The following is a 17272-nucleotide window of genomic DNA, read 5'->3' as shown; positions in this document are numbered from 1 at the left end:
GATCAGTCGTCTTGAAAGACTGGTTGGCTTTTCCGATCATGTACTAAATTGGCTCATAACATACATTAAGGGGAGAAGGTTCTATGTTAAGCTTGGAGACAATGTATCCGAGGAACATGACAGCAATTTTGGAGTCGCACAAGGAAGCTGCCTTGGTCCATTACTCTTCTCACTATATATGCTGCCCCTCGGGGACATCATTCGAGACCACAATGTATGTTTCCATAGTTATGCTGATGATACACCAGGGTTTCCGTTAGAAAAAATTGTTGCCGGTCTCCGTGACCTGCAAGATTTCAATCTACCGGACAAATGAGATTAATTCCGGTCATAGTTTATTTAGCTTTAAAACAATTGATAGGCAGGCTATATAAAGAATGTCATCCTCAAGGCATGTAGATTTATAATATTATTACTTAAAACTAGGCTACTTTTGCGTATACAGTCATTAATATATTCCAAATAAAATAAGTCCCTCGATACTCCGTGCTGCTGCTGACTTGAAATAAAATAGACTGTGTCTGTGGACAGTCGGTCCGACACTAAACAGCAGTCTGTTATAATCACATTTTTATGAGCTAACGAATTCCGTTATATTGGACATTTGTATTAATTATATCAAGCGAAGAACTGAGAAAGCAGAGAGACGGCAACATTATCGTGGTTTGCGTGACGACTCTCCACCTCGCAACGACTTATTTGCAAAGAGTATGGCGCTGCAGGGCAGCTGTTCAGCTGTTATTGGCTCTTTTCTGGGAACCGCACAACAGCGCCCCCCACCCAACATTGGCTGAAAATGGCTGAATTGGAGTACTGCTGGAATATTGCATTGTACTGCTGGTACTGCGGCTCTACAGCAGTACCAGCACTAAGCTCTCGCCGACAACGTCGTTGTCATTATTAGAAGCAACGAGGAAACAAATGTAATGATCGTTTCGTTCATCGCATAGGCTATTTAATTTTAGCCTATTTTAATACAATTCAAATAATCAAATTGTGCTTAGACTCAGGGAATTATTTTCACCGGACATTAAGACCGGAGAGATAAAATATGTCGGACTTAAACAGATTTTGCCGGTAAAATACCGGTAATTACCGGCTAACGGAAACGCTGTGATACACAACTATATATCTCCGCAGAACCAAATAACACTACAGCCATACAGTCCATTACAAATTGTCTGTTAGCAATAAACAAGTGGATGAACAATAACTTCCTAAAATTAAACGAAAGCAAGACCGAAATCCTATTGATCTGCCCAAAAGCGAAAAGGGAAGTGCTTTGTAAAAACCTGGGGAGTCTGTCATCCTATGTAAAGACTGAGGTTACAAGCCTAGGTGTCATCTTGGACTCAGACCTGACCTTTAAGTCTCATATAAATAAGGCCATGAAAACGTCATTCTTCCACCTAAGAAACATAGCGAAAGTAAGACCTTTCGTAAATAAAAAGGATGCAGAGAAACTTATTCATGCTTTTGTATCAAGTCGGCTTGACTATTGTAATGCACTGTTCACTGGTCTTCCCAAAGCAACCATTGGGAAGCTTCAGCTTATCCAAAACTCTGCAGCTCGATTACTAACTCATACAAGGAGAAGAGAACATATCACTCCAGTCCTGGCCACTCTGCACTGGCTTCCAATAACTCAGAATTGATTTTAAGGTCCTTTTCCTAACATATAAAGCTCTTAATGAGCAAGGCCCAAAATACATAGCAAATTCCCTAGTTAGTTATCTGCCCTCAAGAACGCTACGGTCATCCACTACAGGTTTACTAGACACGCCCAGAAACCAAAAAAGGATAGGAAGTATGGCATTTGCCAACTATGCCCCAAAACTATGGAACACACTACCAACACACATCAGAAACGCCAGCTCTATACACATTTTTAAAGGAAAATTAAAAACGTACCTATACAGTCTAGCTTACAAATAGTTATGGCTTGGAAAAACCTGATGGATCCATGAGGCTAGGATAAGCCTTGTGGACCCAACTTTTTAGATGAAGGAACGGGTACATAGGAGACACGCCTCCAGTTTTTCAAAAGTTTTTGACACGCCTCAGCTTCTGAGCTGAACGGTCGTGTTTTTGCGGACCTCCCAAACTTTCAAACTTTTTAGATGAAGGAACGGGTACATAGGAGACACGCCTCCAGTTTTTCAAAAGTTTTTGACACGCCTCAGCTTCTGAGCTGAACGGTCGTGTTTTTGCGGACCTCCCAAACTTTCAAACTTTAGACTGTTTTCTTTATACGTTTTTCTTTTTCTTTCTTTCTACCACAATACACGGCCACTGATGGATCCATGGGACTTGGTAAAGCACTATGGACCCAACTATGACCACTGATAAAAACGTAACTACACTAGCGTTATAAGAGCTAAACATTGCTACCTACCATACAAGTGCATTGGTTTAGTGCACTTCCGGTTGCCACTGAGCGGAAATGTTTGTGCGGACCTGTTCTCCCAAACTGGTAAGCAAATGACTGTTTTTACGTTATTTTCATTTTTACGTTACTATTATTATTATTATTATTTTTTTTTTAAACATTGATCTTAACTGATCACTGTGACTTTATTGCTTTTATCGTTATATATGCCTATAATTGTGTACAGCACTTTGAGCTACATGACATGTATGAAAGGTGCTTTATAAATACTTACTTACTTACTTACTTACTTACTTACAGGTGCAGGCAGTGGCTGCGGCAACGCCACACCATTAGCGGCTGCGGCGGCCGCCATGAGCTCCGGGAACAAGGCACGTAATTCCCCATGCGCACCTCGCTCCACGCAGCCCGCGTCCCTCACATACAGGAGGCTGTGTGGTGCCACCATCCGACATAGTTGATAGCTGGGCATCCCGTCTCCGAGTCGGAGGTTCTAACCCAACACCGGAGGACGAGGGACCCCAAGGAGACATACCACCCCCTGCCACACCCTGAGGGGGAGAGTGATATGTCTCCACCGGGGTGTCAAACAAGAGCGCTCCCGCTCTCTCCATCGGACAAGGATACCGAGCAGGAGCACCCTCGTCTGGCTCCAGCAGCTCCCCAAAGCCAGGCCGTTCGCCCCTGCAGCTCACCATCTTACGACGGGAGCGAATAGAGGCGAAGAGCTTGCGTCTCAGATCCTCCGCCACCAGAGGAGCCGTCGACCTATCGGCCGACCGTCCACCGGCGGGGGAACCAGAGCTGGAACTAGGCCATCTCACGGGAGACGGCCTTTGTTCAACAGCTCCTCGGAGAGGCAAACTCTCCACCGGACGCCGCTCGGGTGCGTCTGACTGCCATGACCGTGGAGTCAGCGCAGCCCCACGACGGAGGCGGCAATGGAGAACCGCTGGTGAAGGGTGACGTTGTGAGCGCTCAAACCCTCCGATGAAGACATTATAGCTTAGCCTTTTCTCTAAAATTTGTGAGAGAGAAAAAACAAGAAATAATGTCTATGCAGCTCCTCTTCAAATATTCAAATATTTCACTAACTCAAAGTGGTGTATACAGACACTCGCCGTGGGGAAAACAAGGAAGGAGCTGTTAGTGTGGCCACACCCCTGCTTATGTAGAGGGGAGGATGGGGGTGTGGCCAGGCGAATAGGTGTGTAAAGGTGCATGTGGAGATTTATTCAGTGCTAGTACTGATACAGGGATGTATTCCAGTAGATGCAGAGCGGAGCTATACGATACTATAACCTACCCTGGTAAATAAAGGTTATAAAGAGAACCTACCCTGGTAAATAAAGGTTATAAAGAGAACCCACTCTGGTAAATAAAGGTTAAAGAAAGAAAGAAAGATACACGTTTGATTATATTCTCTTAAATACATACACACAACACAATGACTTTTAATGGAGGCTACTTTCCTCATTAACAGTCAACCGCCAACACGTGGAGCTGGAACCATTATGCCTTCTTTTCAAAAACTGCTCTAAAAACCATACTTCTAACATGAGTAACATTAAACAAAGTAGACCCAGGTAATATTATGTTCTGGGTAGGGATGCACAATTAATGAGCATGACAGGAGAACCATAGAGAAGCTGCCCCTGAACTGATGTGAGCCAATATAATGTAGGTCACTTTCCATGGTAATATGTACTTTCCATGGTAATATATGTACTTTCCATGGTAATATATGTACTTTTCAAGGTCATATATTTACATTTCAAACACTGAACAGTTTCTACAAAGGCAGTTTTCAGAAATGCATCTGGCAAAAGTAGAACTACATTTGGGGCAGCATTGGCCTAAACTTTCCTAAAGGTTAGAGAAGCAGGTTTAAGTGGATTTACCCTCCACTACATCCTGCATCCGACAGCCTGCCTGTGTCTTATTTAGGGTTGGATACTGAACTCTGTACTTTTAAGGGTACCGGCCTAATTACGTCGGTACTACAGAGTACCGATTCATGTTAGATCAAAGTTTTTGTGGTGGGATAACAATGTTGAAATTGAGAAGTTTAGACTTTAGTTTCATTTTACAACTGAAATAAGTCAAATGTTTGTTATTACAGAGAGAGTAAAGTACCAAAAAAGGTACCGTCAGGTACCGGTATCGATTCCCAGGTAGCTGTACCAGGACCGGTATCGGTTCAAATGTGAACAGTACTTGGGGGCGGCCGGGTAGCACAGCGGACTAAGCGTCTGTCTACCACTGCAGAGACACTGGTATCGAATCCGGCTGTCAGCAGTGCCTCCAGCTTGGCCGGTCGTCATACAGAGTCAGTGGGAGGGAAGCCGGTGGGTGGTAATCTGGTCGTTGTAAACAGCGACTCCTACAGGTTGTTCAGGGCGCCTGCACAGCGAGGGAGGGAAATGGTGAAGGTAGTGTGACCTCCCACGCGTTACACTTCACCAATGAGAGTCCTCGCTGTGAAAAGAGGCTGCTGGCTGTCTCCTATGTATCGGAGGAAGCATGTGATAGACTTCAGGGCTCCCTAGACCGACCAGTGGGGGGCACATGCGCGCAACGACCAGGAAGGGGAGGGGGGAATTGGCATAATGACTCAAATTGGGATGGGAGGAAAATACAGAAAAATAGGAGGAGAAAAAGTGGATCAAAACAAAATATGTGAACGGTACCCAACCCTAGTTTTATTGTTAAATGACTCCAAACAACATTAGTGCAAAAGCAGAAGCTGGTTCAACATAAGCAATTCCTTTGCAATAGACCAGGGGTGGCCAACCCGTGGCTCGCGAGCCGCATGCGCGTTCAATGTGCGGCTCTTCCATCCATAAAAAAAAAAAAATCATAATATTTTCTTTTTGTACTTTCTTTTTTTCTTTTTTCTTTTTTACTTTATTTTTTTTAAGTCACTCATTCCACAAGGACGTAGAATAAATATTAAAAAAATTGTTCATTTGCATGTTCTTGGTATCTGAATCTAGGGACATATATGGATCAGTGTCAGAAATAGTGTGTCTGTTACTAGGCTTGAGTAAATTGTAATGAACCAAAGGAGAATATCAATTCTATTTAAAAAAAAAGAAAAAAAACGTATATTTGACTGTGAATAACACCATGCTAAAATTGACCAGACCTGAAAAATCTAAGCAAATGAATAAAGGGAAGATGATTAAACAGAAGGTTTTGTAGATACAGTACTGAATTCTGCCATCTTTTTTATAATGTAAATTTCTCTACCATTTTTCATCGTATTGCAACACCGTTTTTTGCAAGACGTTCACAGAAAGGTAGATAAACTAACTGCGTTCTGTTTTATGGCAATAACGTTCAGGTTTGTGGGAGATAATCCCAAAAAATAAGAGAAATAAAAAAGTTAATCCAGAAGTCAGATGATTGACAGGGGCTGGTGTGAGCTGGGTAGGGTCGTTTTTCGAAATTCGAAAGCCCCGAGTCTCTTCCTTCAAAAGACTACACTCACTTTTGGCTGTGCCACTTCCTCCTGTGAATATGCGCCGGTTTCCGACTCAATGCCCTGAGATTTCTATAATCTTATATTTCACTAATAACAGTTAAAATTAGGGATGCTCGATATTGGCTTTTTTACCGATACCGATATTCCGATATTGTCCAACTCTTAATTTCCGATACCGATACCGATATCAACCGATACCGGTATATGCAGGGTTTCCCCCCCAAAAAACTGAATAATTTCAGGTAACTAATAATTTCACTGGATGCATTCAAAAGGCTTTTTAAATGTAAGCATTATCTGTGCAAAATATGATCATTAAAAAAGTTAAAATTAACATTACATATCTCTTGTTGAATTAAACCAACATGCATACTTTTGACAATAAATAAAATAAGAATTGGTTCTTACTTGCTTGCCTGGGTAAATAAAGGTTAAATAAATGTAAAAAAAAAAAAAAAAAAAAAAAATCTTTTTTTACCGATACCGATATTTTCCGATATCACATTTTACTGCCGATATCGGCCGATAATATCGGTCGGCCGATAATATCGGACATCCCTAGTTAAAATAATTGGTAAACAAACGTAATGCTGAAAATATATACTTTTACTGTATATCTCGGGCATAAGAGGTTAAACCCTGTGAGGCCCAAATTAAAAAGACATTAGCAACTTCAGAGGCCAGAGGGTGGACATATAAATACATTTACTATCAAATAGCATTGTGAGGCTGAACAACAGGACCAATTGACTATACATGTGCTTAAATTTTTTTAAATAAACATTATTTTTTTAAATGGCTAAAAGTGATTTTGTAATTTTGCAACCGTGGGTCTCACAGGGTACTTTTAACCCTGTGAGGCCCAAATAAAAAAGACATTAGCAACTTCAGAGGCCAGAGGGTGAGACCTATAAACACATGAAGGGTGCCGTGACTGAAAAAAAAGGTTGAGAAACGCTGGTATATGGTGTGGTTCTTTGTGGTACCACAGTCATTTTTGTGGCTCTTAGTCTCTGACTGGTTGGCCACCCCTGCAATAGACTGTAGCCACAAGCTAATAGCCAACAACAACAACATCTAAACTACTGTAGCCACAAGTTAATACCCAACATCCAAACTATTGTAGTCACAAGCTAATACGCAACCATGTCTAAACTACAGTAGCGAGTAGCCACAAGCTAATACCCAAACACATCCAAACTACTGTAGTCACAAGCTAATACGCAACGTCACTGTAGCCACAAGCTAATACCTAACAACAACGTCTAAAAACGACTGTAGCCACAAGCGAATACCCAACAACAACTCAACTACTGTTGCCACAGGCTAATACCAAACAACATCTAAACTACTGTAGCTAGAAACTAACACCCAACAACATCTAAACTAGTGTAGCTGTAATGGAGGTCCATGAGTATATCCACAGTCACGATAAACGCGTGTGTTGAGAAGTGACTGTGGCAGTAAGCGCTAAGCGGGCTGCGAGTTAAACCCACTTCCCCATAACAGGGTTAATAGACGCATAGGTACGGTACCCAGGAGTGAATTCACCTCTTAGTGCAGCGGTCTATGTTGTCGCCCGCAGAGCGGGAGACCCGGGTTCAACTCTCCCTCGGGGCATCAGCATTTAATACACAGCGGAGAGGAGTCCGATACGATCTGTCACACTGGTGCCGCGTGACCCGGATGTCCTGAGGTGACGTGAGTTTAGGGAGGCGAGTGTAACGGAGGTCCGTGAGTATATCCACAGTCACGATAAACGCGTGTGTTGAGAAGGGACTGTGGCAGTAAGCAGGCTGCGAGTTAAACTCACTTCCCCATAACAGGGTTAATAGATGCATAGGTACGGTACCCAGGAGTGAATTCACCTCTTAGTGCAGTGGTCTATGTCGTCGCCCGCGGAGCGGGAGACCCGGGTTCAACTCTCCCTCGGGGCATCAGCATTTAACACTTTCAGTGCCAGCCATGCGGGGCGCTAAAGGGCTCCGTATGCCAGCGTCCACTTCAATGATAGAGCTCTCATATTTGCAAACGCATAAACTATGTCTTAAATTATGGCTATGTGTCTAATCTGGCTGTCGCTTATCAATGACTTGTTTGCAGTCAACATTGTCGAAACGGATTGTTTTTTTTTTTTAAATCGGTTCATTTCCGTTTTATACCATTTTGAAAAACGCTAGTTTTTTTTTAAGTTTCAGGAAAATATAAAGATTCTGTGATAAACGCCCTTTACTGGAATATTCTAGAATACACAAAAAACATTGTAATTTTTCGGCCTATTTATGAATCGTTTTCAAATAAAGGCTAGATTATCGATAGTATATGTGTACTTATGCACGCTATATAAGCTGGCTGAAAAATCGAATCTCTTATTTCCTGATCGCACACACACACACACATACACACATGGCACACACTGATATCTGTGAAAAAAGTTCTGATTATCTGGTAAGACTGGTAAAATAGATTCCTTACCTCAGATCAGATGTTCTCCAAAAAGATTATTCCAATTCCTGATCGCCATTCGAAATATCGATCATGTTTATTGATCCAACGCTGGATACTGGAAATATGTATTCCATGCTGTTTTGGGGCTCGGAAATTAATCTGATCCTCTTGGGTGGCTTGCCCGATAAGTAAAATGAGGAAGCTAATTCCAAACTATATCTAAACTACTGTAGCCACAGGTGAATACCCAACAATATCTCAACTACTAGCCAAAAGCTAGTACCTAACAACATCTAAACTACTGTGGCTAGAAACTAATACCCAACAACATCTAAACTAGTGTAGCCACAAGTTAATAACCAACGTCAAGCCGCAGGGGTTCCCAAAGTCAGACGATTTCCAAAAAAAAAAAAAAAACATTTATTTAAAAAAAAATTTAATGCAGTCAGGCCACTGAACTTAGAAGCAGGCCAGGACAGTGTTTCTAGTTGCAGCAGCGCAATAGTTAGATAACCTAGGTGGGGAACACAACCAGGAGATCACTGCAACTCACACAAGTTGGAGAACTATCTCTCTCTCTCTCTCTTGCTCTCACACACACACACACAAAGGGAGCCGCATGTGATTGGTGGAGGCGGGACCCTTACAAAAAACTGTTGTTGCTAATCATTGACACATGCTAGCCTGTAATAATCCCCCCCCCAGACAAATCTACTTTGCATTTGATATATTGCAAATATATGCCATCACACACACTGGCATTTAAAGGGTTAAAATTATAAAATGAATATGTGGTGTTATGATTAGGGATGCCCCGATCGATCGGCCACCGATCGTTATCGGCCGATAATCAGTATAAATATGCGATCGGTGAATTCCGATAATGAGTCATATTCGCCAATCGCGGAAACCGATCAAGCGGAGATCTCACTCACTGTCTGTCTCAGACACACAGGACCTGCAAACTGCCGCTGCTCCTCCTCCCTAGCCCGCCCGCACCCGTGTACAGTTTGTAAACACAGAGGACTGAGAGGAGGCTCCTCTGCTCGAGTCTATAGTGCATTCGACCATGAGCTAACGTTAGCTACCTAGCTATCGTTACTGTTTAAACAAAATTACCCAGTTAACTATTCACTTTTAGTAAGCATTGTCTAACGGTATTTAGCCGGCTAGCTACTGATAGCTCCTGATATCAACAAATGCTCCAGCAAGTCTAGTAGTCCATGTTGATACCTCCGTTAGCTCGCGTTAGCTGACGTTAGTTCACTGTTCAAAACGAAATGTCCCATTGAACTAAATAGTTCACTGAGGCGTTGTCTTAACGTCATCTAGCCGGCTAGCAGTAGCTACAGATAGCTCCTGATATCAATGTCTTATAACATTGATTCAATGCGTATTCGAGCTGAGGGCTTGCTGAATGTGATATGACCAAAGCACAGTAACGTTATACCAATAGGGTCCAGCTGCAGCACAGGAGAATCCTTGCTGGAGCTGGAGGCTACTAGAGTACACACAGACAGTGGAGCTGTTTGCAGATAGCGAGCATTTTGACTTGTTGCGTGGTGGCGATGTCTCGCAGATAATACAAGTACAAGTCTAATTATATAATATATATATTTTATATAAAAAAATTAAAAAATTATATAAAATAATTAAAAAAAAATGTAATCAAAAACGATCGGTATCGGATCGGTATCGGCCGATATGGCTCACGACGATCGGTATCGGTGGCAAAAACGTGATCAGGGCTGAAGTTGAATAAAAGATTGTATTATTTTCAATCCGACATTAAAAAAAAACTGAAAATCCATCAAAATCAGTGTTGTTGCTAATCATACATATGCTAGCCTGTTTTTTAACAATAATTTGTGATGCCATCACAAACACTGGCATTTGAAGGGTACAAATTAAAAAAATCCTGCACCAGAATGCAGGAAATGAAGTCTTTGTAACAAGAAATTTCCTGGTGGGGGACCCCCAGACCCCCTGCTTAAAAAGTGGCCTGACAGGGGCTATATTTTGCACTATATGTCCTGGCCTGAATGATTTCCCAAGTCCGGCCCTGGTTAAAAGCGTCCAATGCTTATTAGTGTGTGTGCGTTTGAACGTGTGCATGTTTCAACCATACATTTCCATTTATAAAAAAAAATTTAATAAAATCGCGGCTCTCTGACAGTTATTTGGGGGTCGCGGCCTGAAAAGTTTGGGAACCCCTGGTCTAAGTTCTAAGGTACTGTTGCCACATGCTACTAATACCCAACAACATCTAAACTAGTGTAGCCACAAGCTAATACCAAACAACCTCTAAACTACTGTAGCTAGAAATGAATACCCAACATCTAAACTAGTGTAGGCACAAGTTAATAACCAAAGTCTAAACTACTGTTGCCACACGCTAATACCTAACAACATCTAAAATAATGTAGCCACAAGCTAATACCCAACACCTAAACTACTGTAGCCACAAGCTAATACCCAACAACAACATCTAAACTACTGTAGCAACAATTAATACCCAACAACAATATCTAAACTACTGTAGCCACAAGCCAATACCCAACAATAATATCTAAATGACTGTATATCATGTCTATGTGGTCAGGCTGGGTCTCTGTATTAATTAACCAATGGTTTGAATTGATTGATTGATTGATTGATTGATTGATTGATTGATTGATTGATTGATTGATTGATTGATTGCAAACTTTATTAACAGATTGCAGAATGGGTACAATACAGTACGGCTCAATACACACAATTGTTAAGGGGATGCATGCAGACCAGGGAAAGACTTTCGTCTTGTTTACATCAGGGTCCCCCATTTTCAATTCATCAGGACATATATGACATACATGAAATACAGATAGACAGTACTGCTGCTACATCTATACATTTATGACATACCAGATTTGCAAATACAGTACTGTTTGTGATACAAATGATGATATTGATACAATGTTATAGGCCTATATTGTGACAGGTGTGTGGCCTACAGTAGGCTATTTCTATCACCAGAAAACATGGCCGATTTAGTTTATTTGGATTATAATCCTTTCTACAGCATGATCATTACTAATGGAATTCTTCCCAACACTAATACTAAACACTAGTCAGCTGGAGAGTTTAAAGATGGCAGACTTCACTCCACTGTGGAAAACACTACACCTGTTAAAATGTTCATTTCTCAGTTTTAATATTATGAAAAGAAGCAGAACATGTCTATGTATATTATAATTATTTGCTTGCATTACCACTAGGGATTTCAGTATTAACCGGTTTCACTATAGTAACCTTATGTCAAGGTATACATTTTAGAAGCTATGTATCCGTCTATAATATTCAAATTTTTATTTTATTTTATTAAACGTACAATTATTTGTATTTGCTTTTAACCAAAAATAGTCATATGCCTACTTCTTCCTTTACAGGATCAAAACACATTTAAAATAGAAAATGCTTATGAGTCTTTCACCCTCCATACATAATGTTACAAAAATAAATCATGGGATAATAATAGTAATTACTCAACCGTGCCCTCAAAATCACATACTGTACGATGACAACGAGAATTGCCACTTTCTGATATTAATGAATGGCAAGTAAACGTGTAATGACGCTTCATAGCGCGTACTGTATGTAGTTACTTATTTAAAAACTGTCTTCAGACTCTCAGAGCTCAGTGTCAGCAGCTCTACTGCTAAACTTATCACCGCGCCATGACGCGCGCACCATGCGATCCACCGTATTTGGAAACCTGCGCCAGGGCGGCGCTCCGCCACCAGTGGTTACTTTTCATTTAATAAAAGAGATTTAATCATCTTACCATTCATTATGACTTAATTGGCCACATGTTTGTCTCAAGTCGTACGCTTGAGATCTTTCCTCTAGTAACGTCGGGTCACCGCGGTCGGTGACACAGTGACACTAAACCCAGAGACATTGTCCTATAAACAGCAACACCGCGCTTCCATACAGAGCGGCGCGGCAGAGGCAGGGTCCAATAAACAGCAACAGACCGCTTCCATACAGAGCGGCGCGGCGGAGCGGAGGGAGCGCGTATAACAGTTATTAATCACAATAATCCACATACCCGGCCGTCATGGCGATGTTGTAAAATGTGAGCCATGCGGTAGCGAGGGTACTTTTCGTTCTCTTCTTGTTATTGTTGCTCTCCTTCTCCTCCACCGAACCGTCCTCCTCGCTGGACACCATGGCACCGGGGACCGATTGGGGAAATCAGGAACAGCTGTGGCTCCATCCATGTGTCCATGGCCCCTCTCGCGAGACTAACAGTCCCTCAGCCTGAGTCATGCAATTAATGTTTAGCCCTACTGGCATAATTACTCCATATAGACCTGTTATACCATCTACTCCCTTCACTGTAAGCACAACTACTAACCTCAATCTATAGTCTAACACTGTATGATAGCCATGTACAATGATACTGTATAGCATTATACATGTACACACATTTGCATACTGTAGCCTACTTCTGACTACATATTGTATCATATGATATCCCATACCACTCTTACCACTGGCCAGTATGGCTTACTACCATAGTGCATTTATACCTGTACATAATTATACTGTACATATATCAGTTTAGCATATATTACTGAGTAGTAGCTTGTTATTTAATATCACATTTAATCACTATTGTACATTGTATATTGTTATTAATGCACTTTACTGTTACATTTGCACTAGATGTACATGTATTTCCGTTGTGCTGTATGATGACAATACATTTTAATCGAATGTAATCTAATCTGATCTAATCTAATTTTAGAATTATCATCCTAAAGTGTTAAATCGATTAAAAAAGATTACACATTTAAATTGTAAACGTTTCTTTTGGATGTGAACATTTGTTTTCCTGAGTTTGACCCCTTAATGATAAAAGTAATGAGTTTTACTCTTTAATGATAAAGTAATACATTTTATTCTTTAATGATAAAGTAATGAGTTTTACCATTTAATGATAAAGTAATGAGTTTTACCCTTTACTGATAAAATAACGAGTTTTACCCTTTGATTATAAAGTAATGGAGCACAGTGATTGTGATGCTCTTCTATTTACACTTGATAGCAATTTGCTATAAGCTATTTATACTAATTCATTAAAATAACCAGCGCTTGTTTTTAAGAGCATAATAGACTAACAACATTTCGACTTTATCACCACCAGTAGACAAGTGTCCATTTAGCATTTTGTGGATGTTTTATGTAAACGTTCTGGTGTCTTACATGGGAGCAGTGGCTCGGGAGCTAGAGCTGTCATCTGGTAATCCGGAGGTTCCCGGTTCAATTCCCGAGCAGCGTGTCGAAGTGTCCTTGAGCAAGACACTTAACCCTAACCGCTCCCGATGTGTGGGTTGGCACCTTGCATGGTTGCCTCTGCCGTTGGTGAGTGAATGTGTGAGTGAATGGGTAAAATGTGAGGAATAAATAGTATAACATTTTGATAACTGCGCTATATAAATGCAACATTTACCATTCATTTACCAGTAGTGTACATCATATTTTACAATGTTATCTCCCCAAATGGGGACTCAAACTCAAAATGTTCAAAGTGTATTACAATGTGCTGCTGCAGGTAACATGGCCCATCAGCTGTTTCAAAATGGTAGACTGTGGGTTTTGTTTTTATCCAGGTGACTCTTTTGCACTTCACCAAAAAACAATGCAGATTTAGTTTGCACTTATTCTCACACACATCCAAAAACTCTAAACAGTTCTCTAAACACATTCATTTAGTTTGACAGTTATTTGGAGTACATGAGTTTGAATATGGCCATCAGGGATGTCATCGGGGACATTGAATCCTTGTGTTGTGTTGATTACAGCTCAATGAAATTATAGCAGTTCCTATAAGACAAGGTGTTGCTGTTTCTTCACCTACAGTACATAATTTCATTGAGCTGTAATCAACACACAAGGATTCAATGTCCCTGATGACATCACTGGTGGCCATATTCAAACTAATTTACTCCCAATAACTGTCAAACTAAATTAATGTGTGCAAAACTGATTAGTTTATGTGTGAGATTATGTGCAGATTAAATATATATATATATATATATTGGTGAAGTGCCCCTGTCCAAAAGTCAGAAATATCCTTTTACTAAATTGTAGCAAAGTAGTTGCATTACTTGTTTGTGGACTTGGTAGCTGATATCCTTTACAACTACTGACATACTGACAGACCAATTAGAGTAACTGAGTAGATGATGCAATCTAAGCTAACGTGGCTAGTGATTATGCTTCATTCGTTTATGGAAGTGGGAAACGCATAATCTCCGATCTACACAGAGATGCTCACGCAAAATCTTTGGCCAATTTTTACAATTTGTCTCGCATGAATTACAACTCACAAAGACAGTTTACAACAACATATATAGCTAATATACTTACAAATGTACTCTTAAAACAGCTAATAACAACATTAACATTTATACGATATGGGTGGCCATGTTGAAATTACGTCAAATGATGCTGAGGCTTGAACTGGGGATTGAGAACATAGATCTATAAAGACTAGATGGCGTAAAGCGGAGTCTCCCGCGTAGTTCACCGGCGGCCATCTTGCTACAGTTAACTATTCTGGTACGTATTTGTTAAGAGCTACAGGTGTCTCTATCTATCTCAACACCGATTCGAGATAAAACCCTGTGGCCGCTCAATATCCCTCAGCGAGGTGCTAAACTCGCCAAGTTCTTGAGTCAATTCCCAATCCTAATCACGCCATGTATTAAGCCACAGAACCTCTGATTAGTTCAACAAGTCCATGGACCACTTAGCCTTGGTACCCCTCACCACAGCCTCCTGTTGTGAAGAATATCAAGGCCGCTGGATAAATCTCATGTACCGGCTGACACAGAGTCTCTGGTGCTTGCTTGGCATCCCTTCCAGGAGATTTGCTTAATTCTTCATGGAAGTGGCCAAGTTTGTATTTTATTTAATTCTTATTTCATAGTCACTGGTTAGTTTTATCCATTTCATATGAAATATAAACTTATAAGAGTTGTTAACCTCTTCATTGTTTGTAATAAACAGAATGTCTGCTTGGGAAAACTCCTTTCATTGAATAGTCATATTCACAGCAATACTATTTAATAGGTAGTACTATTAATAATAGTGTAATATTAGTGTATAATATTAATAATAATTTCCATAAGCCAGGTCGAAAACACGCTCAATACAAGGGTATCTGCGTTGAAGCCCTACTTTTGACTCCAACCCGGGTACAGACGTAAGAATTACTGAATAGTCATTGATATAACTTTAGCTAGAAGCAGTAACCAGCAATTGATTGAATCTGTAATCAGGCTACCAGGACATATTACCTCCCGCTTACCTCAGATGAAAGCAAGGCGTGGCCAGCGTTTTGAAAGATCATGATGGAGCTCGTAAAAGAACGCGGTCCAAGAGTTGAATAAAAGTATTTAACAAAGTTTGGTTTAATTAGAAAAAGTAGTTACAATAATACTGTCTTGGAAAGATCCAATCCAGGAAAATAACAAAGCACTCACATAAAAACTCATCAAAGACTAAATCAACATATTTCGCCTGAAGAACAATAAAACCTCTATAGTTTAAGAATCATCACAAAAGATGAGCTAAGAGCCTAGCACAGCTCTGTAAATCTAATACCAAAAAGTGACAGAATACCATCCTAGGGAGAAGTATTCTTCCAAAACATCCTTATATTCAAGTCCCGTACACCGCTCGACATTGAATTAGGAGATAAAAAAGCGACAGAAAAAACCGAAGAACTTTTCATGTGCGAACATTACTTTTTATACACAGTTCAGTAGCGTCATATTGCAAGCAAAGATAAATACTCCTTCTTTCAACTGTGTCTTGCCATTGGCTCATCGCTACTCCAATGGTTAGTAACTTGAAAAAGTAAAAGTAACAGTTTAACTGAAACAGATTACTGTACTTCGGAATTCCCCCAGGATCCCTCTCATCATACATCAATGTCATGTGCATTTGCACTGGTCTAGTAGGAATAGCCTGTAAGCTTAGATATATACAGATATATACAGATATATATACATACAGGTACAATACAGACATATAAAATAAACATACTTAATCATGTTTAAGCTTAATCATCACCCGTTGTGTTTTAAACACACGTACAGCAGGTGCAGCGGCCCACGGGAGTGTGATAGCAAAGGGTTAAACCTCTCTTGTACCAATCAGCGAGCTGCATCTTAGGATTCTTGGGCGCGACCGGAGGTCGAACTGCTTGCAAAGTGAGACAGTAGTAACTCTTCATCCGAGATTAGGTCGTAGCGACCAATCAGCACACAGCAGTCTATAGGGTCCTGGGACGCCGACCGGAGCAGGCTAGCAGGCCCACAAGGTCATACACAGGGAGGGAAAGATAAGCTGCCTGAGTATCAAGCTGAATATACTGCCTTCCTGCTTGGCAGTAGGTATATAGTATGTAAGTATACTAAGCATTGATTATACTTTCTAGTTTATTTAACATGTGCAATCAACATATACTGATCATTTCAGTTATACGAGTGAAACACAGTGAAAGAACGTATTGTAGGCACAGAGAGTAACTATCCTTGGACGAGCTCCTCATTCTGGAATGTGCCCTGTCCGGGGGAGGGAAGCACACAGTCCTGAAGCACACAGCATTAACAGAGAACGGAACAATTGCACTGCTGTGATATACAAGATAATACATGTTCTTTAATCATATCATCAACGGTGAAAGAAAGTAGGCACAGAGGTCACTGTCCTAATAACGTCTGTGAGGGGGAACGGGATGGCAAATGCTGGGTCACGCTGGCTGTGACTCTCAACAGTATTATGGTAGCTTTAAGGTGAGTGATCTGCACAAACAAAAATACTCTTAACTCGCTGAAATCTTGACAGATTTACAAACGGTTTGGTTTATTACAAACGTTATTAACGTATGA

The 17272-nt window shown here is 40.7% G+C and overlaps 1 protein-coding gene across 2 annotated transcripts in view; it reads right to left on the bottom strand.

Moving 5' to 3' along the window:
• The window catches only part of hacd1 (3-hydroxyacyl-CoA dehydratase 1), a gene marked incomplete at its 5' end in the record, with an annotated part of 51228 nt that extends 35413 nt beyond the window's left edge, over positions 1-15815 (bottom strand). The window contains one exon of one of the 2 annotated variants that reach the window (XM_084323625.1): positions 15685-15815. Coding sequence is in view for 1 of the 2 variants with exons in the window: in XM_084323624.1 (XP_084179750.1) it covers positions 12415-12536 (122 nt within the window). Of the gene's footprint in view, positions 1-12414; positions 12537-15684 lie in introns of those variants that run through there. The other variant, XM_084323624.1, reaches the window with a different exon arrangement.
• Positions 15816-17272: the final 1457 nt, after the last annotated feature.

Source organism: Notolepis coatsorum (assembly GCF_963971535.1).
Source record: "Notolepis coatsorum genome assembly, chromosome: 10".
Classification (NCBI taxonomy): domain Eukaryota; kingdom Metazoa; phylum Chordata; class Actinopteri; order Aulopiformes; family Paralepididae; genus Notolepis; species Notolepis coatsorum.
This window is presented reverse-complemented; position numbering and strand designations above follow the sequence as displayed.